The sequence below is a fragment of the Camellia sinensis genome, chromosome 15, assembly GCF_055761805.1.
Source record: "Camellia sinensis isolate YWXY chromosome 15, ASM5576180v1, whole genome shotgun sequence".
Classification (NCBI taxonomy): domain Eukaryota; kingdom Viridiplantae; phylum Streptophyta; class Magnoliopsida; order Ericales; family Theaceae; genus Camellia; species Camellia sinensis.
The window spans coordinates 115,238,572-115,256,949 of record NC_138975.1 but is presented as its reverse complement, the minus strand read 5'-3'; the positions used below and the strand labels follow the sequence as shown (position 1 = coordinate 115,256,949).

Here is an 18,378-nt window from a genome sequence, read left to right as displayed (position 1 = left end):
TTTGTCCAAAATCATTCTCCCACTTGTGGGAAATTGGATCTTATGTCTCTTAAGTGTGTTTTTCTGGGTTACTCTGCAACCTAAAAGGGTTATAAGTATTATCGTCCTCCCACTTGGAAATGGTTTGTCTCCATGGATGTCACCTTCTTTGACTCTCAGTCTTACGTTCTACTCTCCCCAGTGTCACAGTCATCCTTTTAGGGGGAGCCTTAGTGTGAAGAGATTCATGTTTCACTACTGCCAGTGGTTGAACAGATACATGATGATGAGGCAACGGTTGTTGTGGAAAAGGAAGCAGGAAAAGTTTATGTTAGGGACAAGGATAGACTGAAAGTCACCTGGATTCAAGAGACTACTTTCCCTCATTTACTGCCAACTTCTTCTCTGGATGAGTGTCCAGCGTCACCATCCTCTTCTGAGAGTCTAGGTAATTCTGATCCTAATGCTCCTATTCTTGAGTTTTCAGATCTTGATGTTCCCATTGCTAATAAGAAGGGTCATATACTCAACATCCTATTACTAATCATGTCTCTTATTCTAATCTGTCTCCCTTATATAAAGCTTTTTTGTCCAAGATTTATTCTGTGAGTCTGCCTAACAATTTTCAGGATGCTCTCTTTATTTCTGAATGGATACATGCCATGATGGAGAAGATGAGAGCTCTCAGCAAAAATGGCACTTGGGAGTTAGTGGAGTTACCTAGAGGTAAAAATCCAGTTAGTTGTAAATGGGTGTACATTGTAAAACACAAAGCAGACGGTTCCATAGAACGGTACAAAGCAAGACTGGTTGCTAAGGGCTTCACTCAGACTTATGGGGTAGATTACCAGATACGTTTGCACCGGTTGCTAAGATGAACTCTGTGTGAATACTACTTTCTCTTGTAGCAAATTTGGATCGGCCACTTCATCAGTTTGATGTGAAGAATGCCTTCCCTCATGGAGTCCTAGAAGAAGAGGTCTATATGGATATTCCCCATGGTTTGAGAATGCTAAGTCCAAAGGTAAGGTGTGCAGGCTCCGGAAGTCACTTTATGGGTTAAAGCAGTCCCCTAGGGCTTGGTTTGAAAGGTTTGCTCAAGCTATACTGAGATATGGGTTCAAGCAAAGTGAAGCTGATCACACCTTATTTGTGAAACATTCCTCACACGGTAAGACCATAGCTCTTATTGTTTATGTTGATGATATTGTTCTGACAAGGGATGATGGTGAGGAGATCCCTTGGTTGAAGGAATAGTTAGTCAAGGAGTTTGAAATCAAAGACTTGGGTAATTTGATGTATTTTTTGGGCATCAAAGTAGCTCAGTCCAAGGATGGCATCTTCATATGCCAGAGGAAGTATGTACTTGACTTGCTAAAGGAAACTGGAATGCTTGGAAGTAGACCATGTGATATACCTTTAGAACCAGGCTAGAAACTAAGTGAGGATCAAGGGGGAGATCCAGTGGACAGGGGGAGATACCAGAGCCTAGTGGGTAAGCTCATATACTTATCCCACTCATGTCCAGACATTGCCTTTGTAGTGAGCATGATTAGCCAGTTTATGCATGCTCCTAGACATTCCCACTTAGAGGCGGTTATGAGAATCTTGAGGTACTTGAAGTCTTCTCTTGGAAAGGGTCTCTATTTATCAAAACATGGACATCTCAGTGTGGAGGAATTTACTGATGCGGATTGGGTTGGATCAGTCACTGACAGACGATCAACTTCTGGATATTACACATTTATTGGAGGCAGCCTAGTCACATGGAGAAGTAAGAAACATAATGTGGTTGCTAGATTTAGTGTTGAGGCAGAATTTAAGGTTGTGAATCAGGGTGTATGTGAGTTGCTATGGATTAGACTATTGTTGGGAGACTTGGGGATCCGTCAGACTAATTCCATGAGACTGTATTGTGACAAAAAGGCGGCGATCAATATAGCTCATAATTCAGTTCAACATGACAGAACCAAGCATGTGGAGATTGATAGGCACTTCTTCAAGGAAAAGCTCACTACCGACACCATATGTACTCCATTTGTGAAGACTTGGGACCAACCAGCAGATGTTCACACCAAAGGAATAGGGAGCAAACTATTTCATGGCATTCTCAACAAGCTGGGCATGAGAGTTATCTTCGCACTAGCTTGAGGGGGAGTGTTAGAATATGTTAGAATATGAAATAATATTTTCCGTATTTTATTCTTATTTGATTTTATTTTCCCTTGATTGATGTAATGGGCTGGCCCATAATTTATGCCTAATGGCACTCCTGTAATTAAGTATTGAAAAATCTAGAAATCCCCTATATGTTGATTTGTGATTATGTATCAATTTTAAGCAGAATATAACAATCCCAATCAAACAATCAAGACAAAGAGACACAACAATTTTAACGTGGAAAAAAACCACAATTGGACACCTCCAACTGTGATAAAAAAACCACGGGCAATAGCCACAAAACAATCCACTAAGAAGATTTAAAGGAATTACACAGGTATACTCTCAATTACCTAGCGAATCCACGCCTAATTGAACCAACCTCTATGTGCCTCTTCCAACCCGTCTTCACCTCGGAATTGTCTTTACGATGAGCCACCCCGGAATCCACCAAAGCTTCAGGCTCGAATTCTTCAGAATCCACCGAAGAACAACTCTCTCTTTTTTAGAACAAACAAAACCTTTGATGTATATTCTTTAAAACATGAGTTGAATGCTCAATCAAAACATCAAAGAAAACTCACAAAGTATCCCCAGATATAAACCCTAAAAGCCAAAAAGAAGATCTGGAGTAGTTATAGTAAAATCTGACCCAACACGCGAATTTATAGAATCTGTCCCGCGATCTCCGCTCGAGCGCCCAACAGCCCGCTCGAGCGGCTTCAGCAAAATATGCGCGTGATATAACAAAGGTCCGCTCGAGCGCTAGATAACCCGCTCGAGCGCGAAATCACACATCTCAGTACTTTTGCAGGCGACCAAAACTGCTGGAACCAGGGATTCTCCGTTCGAGCGCTGGTATGTCTGCTCGAGCGGACAGGCAATTTTGAATCCCAGTCATAATCAGCGAAGTGGCAATCTTGAAAGCATTAGCATCACAAACTTCTCTGAAAAGGCACAATTCGGGTTGGATTCGCATCTAAACACTCATAGCCTCACTGAAATAAAAGTGCGAAAATAAATACAACTGAAAGGAGTTTTGTCAAACGGGATTGCCAAGAAATAAATCCTAACAATCTCCCCCTTTGGCAATGCCGTGACAAAACACACCTAACAAATAAAATCCTAAACACCCCAACCCATTACAGCCAACAAAAGCCAACTTCTTTCTCAAGGTCATGATCTGCAAAACAGTTATTAGTGCCACAATCTCCAAAACAACTATTAGTCCCACAAGAGAAAAAAAAAAACAATAGACATATGACACGATTATCTTGAAACATGAGATGGAAAACATGAATAGATGAAAACTAAGACTCATGAAAAACAACTCTCAAACAACAAAAGCAAGATCATAAACCACACAAGCAATGATATGACAATGTAAATACCATGAACATACAAGAAGATAAAATAGTGCATAGCAACATGCAAAACATATAGCTAATCTCCCAAACATATCAAAGTGTTCATGCTAACAAACTCTTGCAATGATAAATCAAACTCCCTTACCAACCCAAATCAAGATGAACCAAACTTCCCCTTACTAAAAGCAACCACAAACACTGAAAACAGTGAACAACAAGAAACCGACAAAAATGATATGGTGGAGCAAGCAAGGAATTTCAGATAAGTACCTTAAAACACATAAGATTATCCAAGAAGCACCATTACAAGAAAACACAATGTGCACAGTCTGTAGAAAATTCCTCATGAAAGAAAGTGATGCATTTGTGAACAGCATAGATCCCATGAGAAAAGTGTGTGTGTGAAACTTGGAGTTCGACAAACACTAGATTCAATCCTAGTAGTGATATGAAAGCTGGACCTCCGACAAGAGAATCTTAAGCACGACAAAGGAAAGTCAAACCACTAGGAATCAAGGGGTATTTGGTGAGTAAAGGCGGAGGCTCCCCCTCAATCAATGAATCTTTTCCTCTTTTTTTTCTTTTCTTTTGCACATTTTTTTTTTCTTTCTTTTGCATATTTTGTCTTCTTCTCTTTCTTTTTCTTTTTCCTTTTTTTTTTCTTTTTCTTTTTTTTTCACAATCATTGGTGGCTGACACGCTCAAGAGTATGGAAACCGAACTAGAGAAGCATGGATATAATAAGGATGGCCTGGTTGGTGACTCTGAGGTAGCCTTTTCCTCATGGCTAGACTGCAAAGAATTAAGGGGAAAGCCATGGAGATGCAAAAGGATGATAGGTGGTTAAGAGACTCAACATCACCCAAGATATGCTAGTATAGGTCAATTCCTCTAGAAAAGCAAAAGATACAATGCCAGAAGTCCATAAAAAAATAATCACTAAGGCGGAAGACTCCAAAATTTGCTAATCTAAGAGTGTGTACAGAATGAGACATACTAATCAAAAAACACACACTCCAAAATGAGTAATGACCACAGAAAGCACACATATATTAACATGTAATGGATATTCTCAACAAATCCAATATGCACCAAGGACCACTCAAAAAATTTCAAGCTTGCAAAACCATACTAAGAAAATCTTTTTGGGATTTTTTTTTTTTTTGTCAAAAATAAAGCAAGACAAAAAAATGAACAAGCACACATGCTTTTTTTTTTTTTTTTCATTAAAAACACCACACAAAAATCCGAAAGCTAAAACAAATAAGCAAATTAACACAAGTCAAGTTTTCTCACCCAAACTGCTTTAGTACGTACAAAGTTGTGAGATTTGCAGTTCTTGGGTGGTGTCTTGACGTTGTGGTTCCTTTCCCCTACAATAGGAACCTGTCTCGACATGGTTTCCAACTTTCTATTCCTAGGTCTAGGCAAATACACTCTCCCATGCAACTTATAACAATAAGGGCGAATATGACCATGCATACCACAATGATGACAAATAAAAACAGGGTGTACCTTCTTTTCTTTTACCTTACCAACTCTAGAAAGTTTGAGAAGTCCATCCTTATGTTGAATTTTTTGTTCTCCCTTTCCTTGAGTTCTTGTATCATGAGATGTTGAAGCACTCTGTTTTTGCTCTTTCTTACCACCAAAGCCAATGCCACTCTTGTCACAACTCATTTGTTGAGACCCAATGATATTCTCCAAAGTCTTTGATCCTTTGTTCCAAAGACCAATGGTAGCCATAGCACACTTGAGCTCTTCCTCTTTCTTGATCATTAGTTCTTCCAAAGTAACTTGTGACATCTCGAGAGATTCAATCTTTTCTTCATACATGGCATGGGTTTGCAGCAGCTCATTCCTCTCTGTCTCACAAGTCAACAGTTTTGCACAAAGAACTTGTCGATCATCAGCTACCTTGATGGCATTAATTCTGGCCTCAGAAATCTCCTCCTTAAGTTTGACATTCTCACTTTCACATGTTTTGAGTTTCTTTGTGAGTTTGTCATTCAATTTGAATAAGTTAAGAGATTCCTTATACAACTTTTCATAAGCTTGCTCAAGCTCTTCATGATCACTCTCCGAGGATTCATCATCAGTGATATTCTCAACTGACCTCTTCGTAGAATCTGATTGTCCTTCAGCTTCGGAAGCCGCCATGAAAGCAAGAAATTGTTTATGTCCCTCTTCACCTTGATCTTCATTGTCACTTTCATCTTTATCAGATTCTGATTCATCATCCCAAGTGATAGCGAGGGCTTTCTTCTTCCTCAACCGAGTGGGGCATTCTTGAGCAAAGTGGCCAAATCCTTGGCATTCATAGCATTGGAGTCTTTCAGAGTTTCCTTGTATCTTTCCTTTCTCCTTCTTGGCTATAGAATTAATTTTGAGTTTATCTTTGCCTTTAGATTTATGAGAATGAGTAGATTCCAAAAGATGAGGATTCTTTTTCAAAAAAGATTTTTTAAATTGTTTAACAAAATCAGCCGTAATCTTGGAATCTATATCACAATCCTCATCAGAATCCTCTCTAACTTTATGAGCACTAGTAAAAGCAATATCTTTTTGTTTCGTTTTGAAATTCCTGTGTGCCTCATAAGTTTGGAGATTTCCAACCAATTGATCCAACTTGAGGTTGTCAACATCTTGAGCCTCCTCAATAGCCGTAACTTTTGGTTGGAACCGATTGGGCAAGGATTTCAAAATTTTTCCCACAACTTTGGATTCTGGTATTTTTTCACCTAAATTGAAGCTGGAATTTACAATGTCACTCAACTTCGCATAAAATTCATCAAAGGTCTCATTATCTTTCATTGAAAGGTTTTCGAAACTAGACGTGAGCCTTTGAAGTTTTGAGCGTTTAACCGAAGGAGTACCCTTATGAATAGTTCGTAAGATATCCCAAGCCTCTTTTGCGACTACACAATTGCAAATACGACTAAACTCTTCAGGTGTGACAGCGCAAAAGAGAGAATTGATGGCTTTACTATTCCAGCTACTATTTTGGTAATCAATTGTGTCCCACTTATCAATTGGTTTGGGGATTGTAACTCCATCAATGGTAATTGTTGGTTCAGTCCACCCATTCATAACGGATTGCCAAACTTTTTCATCAATAGATTTTAAAAAAGATCTCATCCGAGCTTTCCAAAAAGAATAATTGGATCCGTCAAGTAGGGGTGGTCGTACCATAGAATTTCCCTCACGAATTGAATCCATTATCACAAATCAAACAAGATCTCGTTCTAAAAGAATTTTTTTAAAAGAAAATAGAACGACCTGCTCTTATACCAATTGAAAAATCTAGAAATCCCCTAGATGTTGATTTGTGATTTTGTATCAATTTTAAGCAGAATATAACAATCCCAATCAAACAATCAAGACAAAGAGACACAACGATTTTAACGTGGAAAAAAACCACAATTGGACACCTCCAACTGTGATAAAAAAACCACGGGCAACAGCCACAAAACAATCCACTAAGAAGATTTAAAGGAATTACACAGGTATACTCTCAATTACCTAGCGAATCCACGCCTAATTAAACCAACCTCTATGTGCCTCTTCCAACCCGTCTTCACCTCGGAATTGTCTTTACGATGAGCCACCCCAGAATCCACCAAAGCTTCAGGCTCGAATTCTTCAGAATCCACCGAAGAACAACTCTCTCTTTTTTAGAACAAACAAAACCTTTGATGTATATTCTTTAAAACATGAGTTGAATACTCAATCAAAACATCAAAGAAAACTCACAAAGTATCCCCAGATATAAACCCTAAAACCCAAAAAGAAGATCTGGAGTAGTTATAGTAAAATCTGACCCAACACGCGAATTTATAGAATCTGTCCCGCGATCTCCGCTCGAGCGCCCAACAGCCCGCTCGAGCGGCATCAGCAAAATATGCGCGTGATATAACAGAGGTCCACTCGAGCGCTAGATAACCCGCTCGAGCGCGAAATCACACATCTCAGTACTTTTGCAGGCGACCAAAACTGCTAGACCCAGGGATTCTCCGCTTGAGCGCTGGTATGTCCGCTCGAGCGGACAGGCAATTTTGAATCCCCGTCATATTCAGCGAAGTGGCAATCTTGAAAGCATTAGCATTACAAACTTCTCTGAAAAGGCACAATTCGGGTTGGATTCGCATCTAAACACTCATAGCCTCACTGAAATAAAAGTGCGAAAATAAATACAACTGAAAGGAGTTTTGTCAAACGGGATTGCCAAGAAATAAATCCTAACAAGTATTATTATCAATATAAAAGGGGATGAGGTCTCACTCATTCCCTATCTCTTTCTCTTCTCTAAACTTACACCAATATCATGCAATATTCTCTTGAATTTATTATTTGCATAATCATGACTAAGTTCGCTCTTTCATTGGTAGGGGACTCCGCTATTTTTTTTCCTTTTCTAAACCCTTCTTTTTGTCTCACTTACGCTCTCTATTAAACTGTTATTGGTTTGGGCAAGATGGGTAACAATTTGACCATGTCCTTTTCACTTAAAAAGGAAAGGTAAAAGAGTTTTTTTATGGCTAAAATTACATTGACCACTCCTAAGGTTTGGCTATAATACTCTCATCGACCCTATCATATAAAAAATTACATTGACCACCCTTATCACACTTTGTTGGAAACGTTATTAACAGATGATGTCAATTTATTTTTTAATCCTAATAAATTAAAGCCCTTACTGTTTCTGCCAATTTATCACTCAAAACCTTTTTTTTTTCTCAACATAACCATCACAACCCTCTCTTGCATTTCCCACCCCTTCAAATGAAACTTCGACAAAATCGTCTTTGACGACTCACTTCCACCACCAGGTCCAAGACCCATATTTCTCTAGCCTCTTTCCCTCTGTCTTCTATCTCTCTTTCTGATAGATCCACAATAATATGAGCCATAATGAATGCCAAGCCCTCCACCTTTGATCTAAACTACCAATCAACAATGCACGCAATGGGCACACATTCTAAATCCCGAATCAACTTCAAGATCTCTGGTGAGCTGAACTTTGCAATCTCTAACTTTTAGGCCCATCTGTAAGCTCTTAAACCCATTCAACCTGCATATTGTCCAACAATAGCTGAATGATTGTTATATTGGAATCAATGGCTGAATGATTGTTATATTGGAATCAATGGAGGAAATAGGCAAAAGAATATAAAATATATGGCCATGCTTTATTGGTGGACCTGGTGGCTAATTCATGTTGCTTATCTGGAGTAGATTTAGATGGAAATGGTGTTGATTTGTAACATCAACAAACCTTGTCTTGCATTAGTGGCATTTTGATTAGTTTACAACTACTATAACAATACCCTTGTTGAAAAGTTTTTTCATCGCCAAGCCTTTTTCTTATTTTTGGTCAATAATCCTTCTCAGAGCATATCTTTTATCAAGCTAGGCTTTGGGTTGTGTATGGTATCTGATAAATGATGGATGATAGGGGTTTGATTTTGGTGGTGGTGGTGGAGGCATCGGCAATGTTTGTGGTAGTTGTGGTCTTTTTGGCCAGCGAAGTGTGTGTGCACCCACCATTATGGCCATTAGCAAGTTGGACATTGATGGCAAAGATTAGTGGAACTGAAATTCTGCATATTGTGATCCATTGCATTGGGTCTGTCATTGCAAAGCTTCTCTAAATCGAAGAGAAATACCTCTCGTGTTTGGCTATTTGGAAACTCTATGGTGATTCATGGATGATTGTGTTGTTGTGGATGTTTAAGGTCGAGTGTGGTGGTAAAGTAGGTAGTGATTGGAGATTGTGAAACATGGGGTTGGAATTGGGTTAGATGATGGTGGTGGTGGTTGATGATCAAGGTTTTAAAAAGTGGCTGCAATTGTTACATAACGCCATTACGTAATGGTTGTGGTGGTTACCGCTAGCCGTTACGGCCGCTATGGCGGTGTGACGGAAATTTTCGACCATAACAGCCGCTATCGTTTTGTAAAGGCCGTAGTAGCCGTTACATTGCTGCTACAGCACCGTTACGACCGTTACAACCGTTACACTTCTATATATATATTTTTATAAATTTTGTAGATATTGCAATTTTCTCTTTTTATTTTCTAGTTACATAGAACTTAAGAAAAAATGTTATCTATACATGTTTTGAATGTCCAATCTTCAAGTTCTACAAGATTTCATTACTTTTTTACTTAATTATAATTGAATATGAACTTAATTTAATTTCATGTTATATACTTTTACATTATTATGTTGACGTACATTTTGTATTTTGAACTTCTATTTATGAGACTATTGCTTTTAATATTCATTTTTTTTCCTTAACAAATCAAAAAATTATCCATAATTATAATTAGTAAAGTAAAGAAAATTAAATAAATTCAACAATAGGATAATTCTCCATAGCAACTTAAAACTAATATAAAAATTAGTATATATGTTGGATCATGTTTTAAAACTAAAGAAGAATACTAAAAATCATTTTGAGCCTCACTAAATGTGATTCTGAAATAAAAACATGCATATCGGTATGTTTTCCTAAAGTTGTGCGAATAATTAAAAAAATTCACGGTTTCAGTTGCCGCCACCATTACGCTACAACCGTTACACATCGCAACCGCGTCCGCGTTACCGCTACTGTTATGGTAACCGCCGCTGTTATTTAAAACCTTGGTCCTATGTGATTGTCAATTTTTCTGGAAGGCTGTTATATCTTGGATAAGTGTAGTTATCAATTTTCTTTATTTATTGCAGTAGTAGGGGGTAGAAAACGTCTGTGGTCATGTTACCCACGACAATAATAAAGTGTTATCTGTGAACAAATAACCTCCTACTTATGTTACGATGGAAGAAGAATGACAAGCTCAAATTTGGTAGTGAAATTTTTTTTCTTGTCTCACATGGAAAGACTTATACAAATTTTTTCTTTCAACGATATCCTATTTAAATTTCACTATGTTCAATTATATCCTTAAAGGGGATAACAATTTTCATTTCAGTATTATATGAAATATAAGGCATTTGACTGTGTATGATGTTTCCCTGTAGCTTTACCCATCCCTTGTACATATTTTGTGCCAAGTCCCATCATAAGATCTGGGTTTCTGGAAGAGGCTTGATAGTTAGATCCGATATATCTACCCGAGTCCATGCTACACAGTTTTAAAGCTGTTAGGGTCTGATTATTCATATTTCAAATCCTTTGAAAAATCTTGTGCAAACTTTTAAAATTTGCATTTCATGCTTCTGTCTGTAATCTCAATTAGGATCACAAATGTTCTGTATCATTTCATGCTTTTGTTGGCATCTCCTTAAATTTTTATGTGAAGATTAGGAAATCGACCTCTAGGCATATTTGCTTCCTCTATTTTGCTTTTGACTATTAAATTACAGCATAAGTTTTTAGATGAAAATCAAGTGAGGAAATTTCTTGCCATTAGTGTTGTTGAATACATGTCATGTATTGTTATATCTCTTTTGTGCATTGTGCATTGTGTATCATGTCTCATGTCATATCATGTATAATAAAATACATTGACATATATGACTATAGATGAATGAATAAATAAAAAGTACTTTCATATGATAAATAAATATATTGAAAAAATGAAATACTAATGCATATAACCAATGACATGAAAAATTATCTTTAAAAACTTACAAATTGGACAAAAAGGTAAATATGCATTCATTAGAAACCCAAATATTCAACTCATAAGAAATTGAAAAGAAAATTCAAAATTTAATATAACAGAAGAATTAATGAGATTTCATTGCAAATAAAAAAATAACACAAAAGGTTTTTGTTTTTCGATTGGGCCCAACTTCTTGATCGCTAGTTCGTTTGGTTCCCAGTTTGCAATCAATGACATGCTTTAGGACTTGTTTGGATGAGTAGCTTAAACATACTTGTTATGAGGTATATGGTCATAATCTTGGGTCTCAACCGAAATCCAAATGGACAGTGTGTAAGCTCTTTGTTTCTTTCATCTGAATTAGATCCATGATAGTTGTTCAATTTTTTGTGGCGAAGGAAGTATGGGAATCATTTTTGCTTGCGGGTTTATTTGGATTTGGGTTTGTTCAATGAGTGCGGGCAATGGCAATTGACATTGCAAAATGCTGTTAATAGGGCAAAAGGTCAAAGAGAAGGTATTGATATCTAATCACAAAATACATGTTGAATTGTGATACAATATGAAATTGATACAATACAAAACATATTTCACAATTCAATCTACCAACATATGAATCTGCAATACATATATTTTTCATAACGATTCTGACAACATTGCTTTTCATATTTAATCTGCATTTCTTTTCTGAAATTTTCTTTTCCTTTTTCTACTTTTTTTTTCCCTTTTTTTTGGTAGGCATCAATTTTTTTGGTTCCTTATTAAATAGTTCAGAGAAGAATCAACTGTTCCTCTTTGTTTTTTTTTGTCAATTTTGCTTTAGGCTAAGGTGTTGTTGGCTAGAAAGATTGGTTGATCTAGCCAGCATATTGGCCTGTACTTTTATTTGTTACAATTTACGTGTCATATATAAGGCTAAATAATTATTATGTCATATATATGAATATTTAAGTAAAATATTCATTTTTGAAGTATGACAGAGGAGAATAGGTATAAATTTACTTAATTTTTGTTTTATCATTGGATTCCAAGTTATTTTGTTCAAACTTGTAATATGTTTCATGTGTGTTTAAGTGTTGGAAAGTTTCCAGAGAGTGTTGTGTCATGTTAGTGGCAGACATAGCACGTTACCTTCTTAGAAGTGTTCGTTCTTCTTAGATTGATATTCATTGAACTTTGTGGGTTTTTAAGGATCTATACACTCTGGAGCTTAGAGTTCTCTTTCATACAAGATGTTGTCTGCTCAAACCTTTTCTGTTTATCTCATTGTAGAGAGCAAAAACTCCTGCACTAGTTCCTGAAGATGTAGATCCTATTTGGTCAGTAGGTTCCAAAACCATTCTATCCGAAAGGACATGAATGAAACAGAGAATTGGCAGCATCATGAATGGAATCCACAATCGCCTGGGAGATCCAAGGATTGGCCCAGTCTTGCTCTTAGGAGCATTGACGTCTTTTGGTAGCATCTGGCTGTGAAGGAGCCAATCAACTCATCCAAGTTGATCAAATAATCAAACTCAACCGAGCAAAAAAGTAAGTGATGGCTTATTGCGCTCCTGGGAGCATTGTTGTTGTTTGTTTTCCATCTGTTATTATCTTTATCTCCAATGTGATTTCATTGAGCAACAAACAATATATGTGCATTTTTCTTTGTCATTGTTCTTATAATGTTTTTTTTTTTTTTTTTTTCGAGTTGCTTGTGTGGGCCACTAGTCTATATATATAATTATTATCATTGTCTTTATTTTTATATATGTGATGTCTTGGCTGCATATCATTTTACTTGATTAATTTAGTAACTTCTATTAATATTCTGTTAGAATTAGTCCACCTCTGTGATATATGTGGGTCCCATATAGTTGTTAGGTTAGTTTAAACATGTATTTGGATTAGGGTAGTAGAGTCCGGAATCTATTGGGGAACTCAATGTGTAGGTTTTGGTTACCTAATTGTATGGAACTAAGTTTTTTGTGAGTAGACTATTATAAATAGTCATGGAGACTATAGGTTTTGGTGAGATAAAGAGGAGGATAAAATAGAGATCTAAGGGGTGACAAAAGATACCGTGAAGGCACTAGGGTTAACAAGGGCTCAACTACTCTGGAGCTTGGGATTCAGGTAGTGATGTGGGTTTTGAGTGTGTTGACCATCTCACATGTATTATTTATTTTTATTCATAGTGAAATCTCTCTCCCGTGGATGTTGGCAATTGGTGCCAACCACATAAATCTGTTTGATTGTTTTTCTCTTTGGTGTGTGCATTGTGTGCTTCCATTCACATTGGTGGGATGTGGCATAAATCTTAACATATTCTTCAAAGTTTCCCTTTATTTAGTTCAAATGCAGTCACATATACCTTGTGGGAAGCAACCCTTTTTGTTTTTATTTTTGTTTTTTTGCTTGACAGTCAGGTTATTGCCTATTCATTAGCATTTTATTACTGCCCCTAATAGATTATTGTACTGAGTGATAGCTTTGTGCATATCTCCGAATCATCTCATTGAACAATTCACATTTTCCAACTTTGCAATTTCTAGTGACTCGTTATTCTCATTGAACGGCCCACCCCAAACATTAAAAAAGACGGAAAAAAAAAACCTAAAGAAGGATTTTTCTGTCTCCCTCACCACGAATCATTCTTGTATGATTGTTCCTTCGTTGGGAATCTATTGCTTTCTAGTTGAAATTGTTTCCCTCACCAAGAATCATTCTTGTATGATTGTTTCTTCGTTGGGAATCTATTGCTTGCTAGTTGAAATTGTTTCCCTCACCACGAATCATTCTTGTATGATTGTGTTCCTTAATTGATATTCTCTGACAATTTTCTTTCACATTTCTCCCCCACCATTTTTTTTTGGTATGGAATCTTTAAAAAGATTTTGTTCAAGGACAATATTGATTCAGTGGCTCCTTTGGAAAAGGAAATTTTGTCTCGCTTTGTGTTGAACTACCTAGAGGCTGGTGGTGTTATGTGTGCTATAGTTCCCAACCTCGAAACTCAAATAATTTTTAATGCCACTGCCGACATTTCTCGTTTTGGCACCTCTTACAACTATTAATCAAAGTTTTCAAAGGCAAATGTGTAAAGCGAGGCATTTTATCTGTTGTGAGAGGGAGGCATAAGCCTCAAGACATTGAGGCATATGAATTTTGAATTTTAAATTTTGTATTAAAATAGTGAAAAAAATTAAAAATTAAAAATGCTATAAGTACTTTTCTCTTTAAGGCATCAAAATATTTCATTGTAGAGATGGAAGTTTGCCCTCATCAAAGGTGAAATTGGCATTTTTAGCTTAAGTTATCTAGCTTTTCACTCTTAGTAGCAAAAAATTCCTTCTTGGTTGATGTTTCTTGCTCAGAAACACGATTCTCACCTCCCAAGGAAGAAACCTGTAAGAAACTCGCTTCCATTGAGGAAGAAACTCACACCCAACTGAGATAGAACCTCTCAAACATACAAATCTCAAAGAAATAAAAGAAAAAATAACTCAAAACTTATTGTCAACTTTTTATTTATACTTAGCAAAAACAATTTACAGCTGACATAAATCTCCAATATTAATTCATATTTTAACACATAATTACAACTAACAAACATAAACATCAGTGATCTTAAAAAGAATTAACTGCAGTGGGACTTGCATAAGTATTTTGTGCTCTTTTTTTTTTCATGCATTCTTATTTTCCTCTACTTTCTATATTTTTGCTCAATCACTGTATGAAAATTTCCAGGATGACGAAGATAGACCAAATCGGAGACGCTTGAAGAGAGCAGTGTCAAATCAAGATCGTCCTCCTTCCATCACTGACACAGAACCAAAAGATGCTTACCAGATGCCACTATCAAATTTTGACTCCGAGTAATAGATGTTCAAAGGAATCGAGGTTTGACATTAAGCAAATTAAGCACATGGGGTTCTTGAACTAAAGATCAAAGTTTTATCTCCATTGTGATTATACTGATTTTTGGTCATAGGTGTATCAAGTAACTAGCAAATGGTTGCCCAACATATATACATAGATCATTTAGAAATTATACCATGAATTTTGGGAACCTATTTGAATTGATAGTTTGTTTGTTTTAGTCTCAATGTGTGACTGAATCATAACTTTGGGATAATTTTTGATTTACCTACCATTGGGTTACCTTCAAGAGCTGCGTTACCTTTCTTATCTGGATAAGGAAGCGCACATGTGCTTGTATCACTAAGTTGTATCAGTGGAGTCTTAAGGTTAATTTCATGTGCCTCCTTGAGATTTGGCAAGATAATATCTAGCCCCCAAAGGTTTCTAAGTAGGAAGGGTTGGACATGGGTGTCTCCATTGAGTCTTGTTAAAAGAGAAAGGTGGGTGAAAGTAAGTAAAATGTAACTATATTTTATGTATATTTTACCTAGTTTTATTATTATTTTTTTTAAATTGCTACTCAAATTTATGATTCAAACACAACTTAAAAATATAAGTATGCTCTTTTCATGAATTGAAATAAGGACCTTTAACCATAATGCCCATGCATAACAAATCATTTTTACATTTGAAATTTTGATTTACTAATTTCAATTATGTGCTGATTTATCTGTCAGAAGGGTCATATGGCACATGCAATGCATGTGCATTGATTGATAATCCAAAAAATATAAAAATTGCTGTTTAATTCTTAGTGATACTCTTTGTATATAAATATACGCATGTATATTATAACGTGGATATCAGATTTTTATCTAGAGGTTGTTTTGATGACAATGGATAAAAAGTTGAGTAGTGACATTTATTTGCACTTTATAAAACTATGATTTATCTTTGGTAAAAAGTTGAAGAGTAACATTTATGAAGAATGTTAATAAAGATGAAAGAAAGTGAATTTATCTTATTTTAGTTTTTTTTATTAAATCAAGTCCTATCCTTCATGGCTATCCAATATATCTATATATATTTTTTAATCCATCACTTGAATTTATTGGTGGTAAAAAACAAATTAATGAGCATAGGAGGAAATAAAATAAAAAAGAGAGAAACCCTATACATAACAAAAGCTTCACATTAAGCGTGAAGCCTCTTTTTATCACAATATGTTTAGCAACCAATTCTAATTTTACATTTTATCCCTCTAATTTAAAATTTTCTACTTGATGTCAGTAGATAGTTAAATTTCTTTGTAATCTACAAACAATATGAAATATGTTTTTTTTTTTTCATTTTGTAGCATTTAATTTTGGTTTTTTAGCTTTTAATTTTAACATAGATAATAAAAATTTCATTGTTCAAAAATAAATAACATAGTGAAATTTTGTCATTTTCTTCAAAATTTCATATTCAATACGAACTCTTATTAAATGGATTCGACAAGCGTAGTCTAAAAAATATTATTTAAAAAAAAAGAAAATTTAAATTGTGAGTAATAATATTTTAAAGTTAAAAAAATGAAATTAGCTATTTCAGTAATTGGATTGTGTGGGTTGCACGTGTCGTCTTTTTCACAGTAAAACTTATAGGCTTGTTTGTTTCTTATAAAAAAAATCTTATTACAAGGGTTGGTCTATTATAAATATTTCCAACTTTTATTACTCAGGCCTTTTATTAAAAAAATCTCTATGGATATAAACCAATATAGGGGTGTGATTGGGTCAGTTTGGTTTAAGTTGACATTACATTTAGAACCAACTTGAATGAATCATGCACTTGAACCAAATCAATCCAATCCAAAACAAAATCAATTAATAATAAATAATTGAAAGAAACAAGATTTTAAGATTTAAATATAACGCAAACATAAAATAAATATTATTTAATACAAGCCAACAGTTGTGAATAGTATAGTGAACTCCAACTCAAGCTTAAATACAACCTATACAAAACAAATCCAGTAATAAAATAAAATTAAGTACCGTGAATTCTAAATCTTAACTTTTAGTATTTTCTTCTTACACTTCCCATTGCAATATCCTTTCGACTGAAAATCAAAATAAATAGTGAGAAATGATTAGTTGCAATCAAGTCCATTAGAATGGACAGATTAGGCAAAAACATGCCAATATAAATTGAATCTTATAACTAAAAAACAACCCAATCCCATTGGATTGAAGAATTGAAAACTCTAAACTAAACCAATGTTTTCAAAAATTCAAACCAGTCCAATCTAAAGGGGCTGGTTTGGTTTGGTTTAGTATTTTGATTCTATGTAATTTGTCCACCCCTAAACCAATATAAAGTAAAAAAAGCATAGAGAGATATATCAACAATTTTTATGATGAAAATTAATGAGGGGGATGTGAAAGAAATGATAAGAGACCCAACTGTGCTTTCGTCTCTTGGGAAAGGATTATATGAAATTAAGAAATTTATCGAATGTTGACGGAAGACACATGTCGCACTTTGTAAAAATCTTCTCCTTCTTCACCATTGATCCCTAGAAGCTTGTTGTTAAATGTTTCGCACATTTCTTCAATTGTAAATTCTTGGAGGGTATCAATGAATCTTAGGCCCTCTGGAACCATTTCCAGTCCTTGGCAATAATGAATGGCTAAAACAGAGAGATTGGGCAGGGCTCCTATTTTCACCTTCCACTCTTTAAAGTGCATCAAACAATGGAGTTGTAGGGTTTTGAGTTGGGGGAATCCATGAGCTGAGCAAATGATTTTGTCCCCTACAAAGGCATCAAAATCTAAATTGAGGAATTGTAGGCAAAGTAGCCTCTCCAATGTTGGCATAGGGTCTTCTTGAAGTTTGCATGAGCACAACTGTAACTTGATGATGCTGCGAGAGAAATCTTGGTACTTTGGTAACTCGGGAATAAATCCAAATATAGACAATTTGTAAAGATGGCGACACCCTAACAGTTGTTTGAGAATAGTCAACTCTTCTTCTTCAAAGGAAAAATAAACTGATAAGAATGTTTGTCGAAGGTGGTTGGCACTGATGTTTAGGTGGTCGATGAACGCCACAAAGTCCTGACTATTGTCTGTCTCCAAGAAAGTTGCCTCTAGTTGCTGAAGATTGATTGATTTGAATAGATCATTGACGTCACAGTCCCATGTGTTGAACCCTTCGAATGTCTCGAGGTTGCTCAACCCAGCCAATTTGAATTTGTTTCTGAAATTCAAGTTCAAAGAAATAAACAGATGTCTCAATCGTTCCATTGAATGTAAGACTATTTCTTCACCTAAGTTGAAGTTGCAACCTCGTAAATCCAAGGTTTGCAAGTATTTCAACTTGCAGATAGACAAATGCCATTTCGGTATGAAACAACTTCTTAAACTCAAGT

At 35.7% G+C, this 18,378-nt stretch overlaps 1 protein-coding gene and 1 long non-coding RNA gene across 4 annotated transcripts in view; one reads left to right on the top strand and one right to left on the bottom strand.

Moving 5' to 3' along the window:
• The window catches only part of LOC114288856 (uncharacterized), a 161,094-nt gene extending 145,922 nt beyond the window's left edge, over positions 1 to 15,172 (top strand). For 2 of the 3 annotated variants that reach the window (XR_014357351.1, XR_014357350.1), the window contains exons 3-4: positions 12,390 to 12,650; positions 14,850 to 15,172. This is a non-coding gene — a long non-coding RNA (uncharacterized LOC114288856). Of the gene's footprint in view, positions 1 to 11,510; positions 11,635 to 12,389; positions 12,651 to 14,849 lie in introns of those variants that run through there. The other variant, XR_014357355.1, reaches the window with a different exon arrangement.
• Positions 15,173 to 17,455: 2,283 nt separating this feature from the next.
• Positions 17,456 to 18,347, bottom strand: LOC145813218 (disease resistance RPP8-like protein 3). The gene is made up of 2 exons (XM_082908500.1): positions 18,295 to 18,347; positions 17,456 to 18,206 (listed from the first exon to the last, which is right to left on the bottom strand). The coding sequence occupies exons 1-2, from the start codon at positions 18,345 to 18,347 to the stop codon at positions 17,456 to 17,458; spliced, it is 804 nt and encodes a 267-aa protein (XP_082764626.1).
• Between the last annotated feature and the right edge of the window lie 31 nt (positions 18,348 to 18,378).

Coding starts and splice junctions, on each gene's coding strand:
- LOC145813218 (XM_082908500.1), bottom strand. CDS start 18,347: ATGGCATTTGTCTATCTGCAAGTTGAAATACTTGCAAACCTTGGATTT. Junction 18,207..18,294: donor GCAAACCTTGGATTTACGAG/GTTGCAACTTCA, acceptor CTTGAATTTCAG/AAACAAATTCAAATTGGCTG.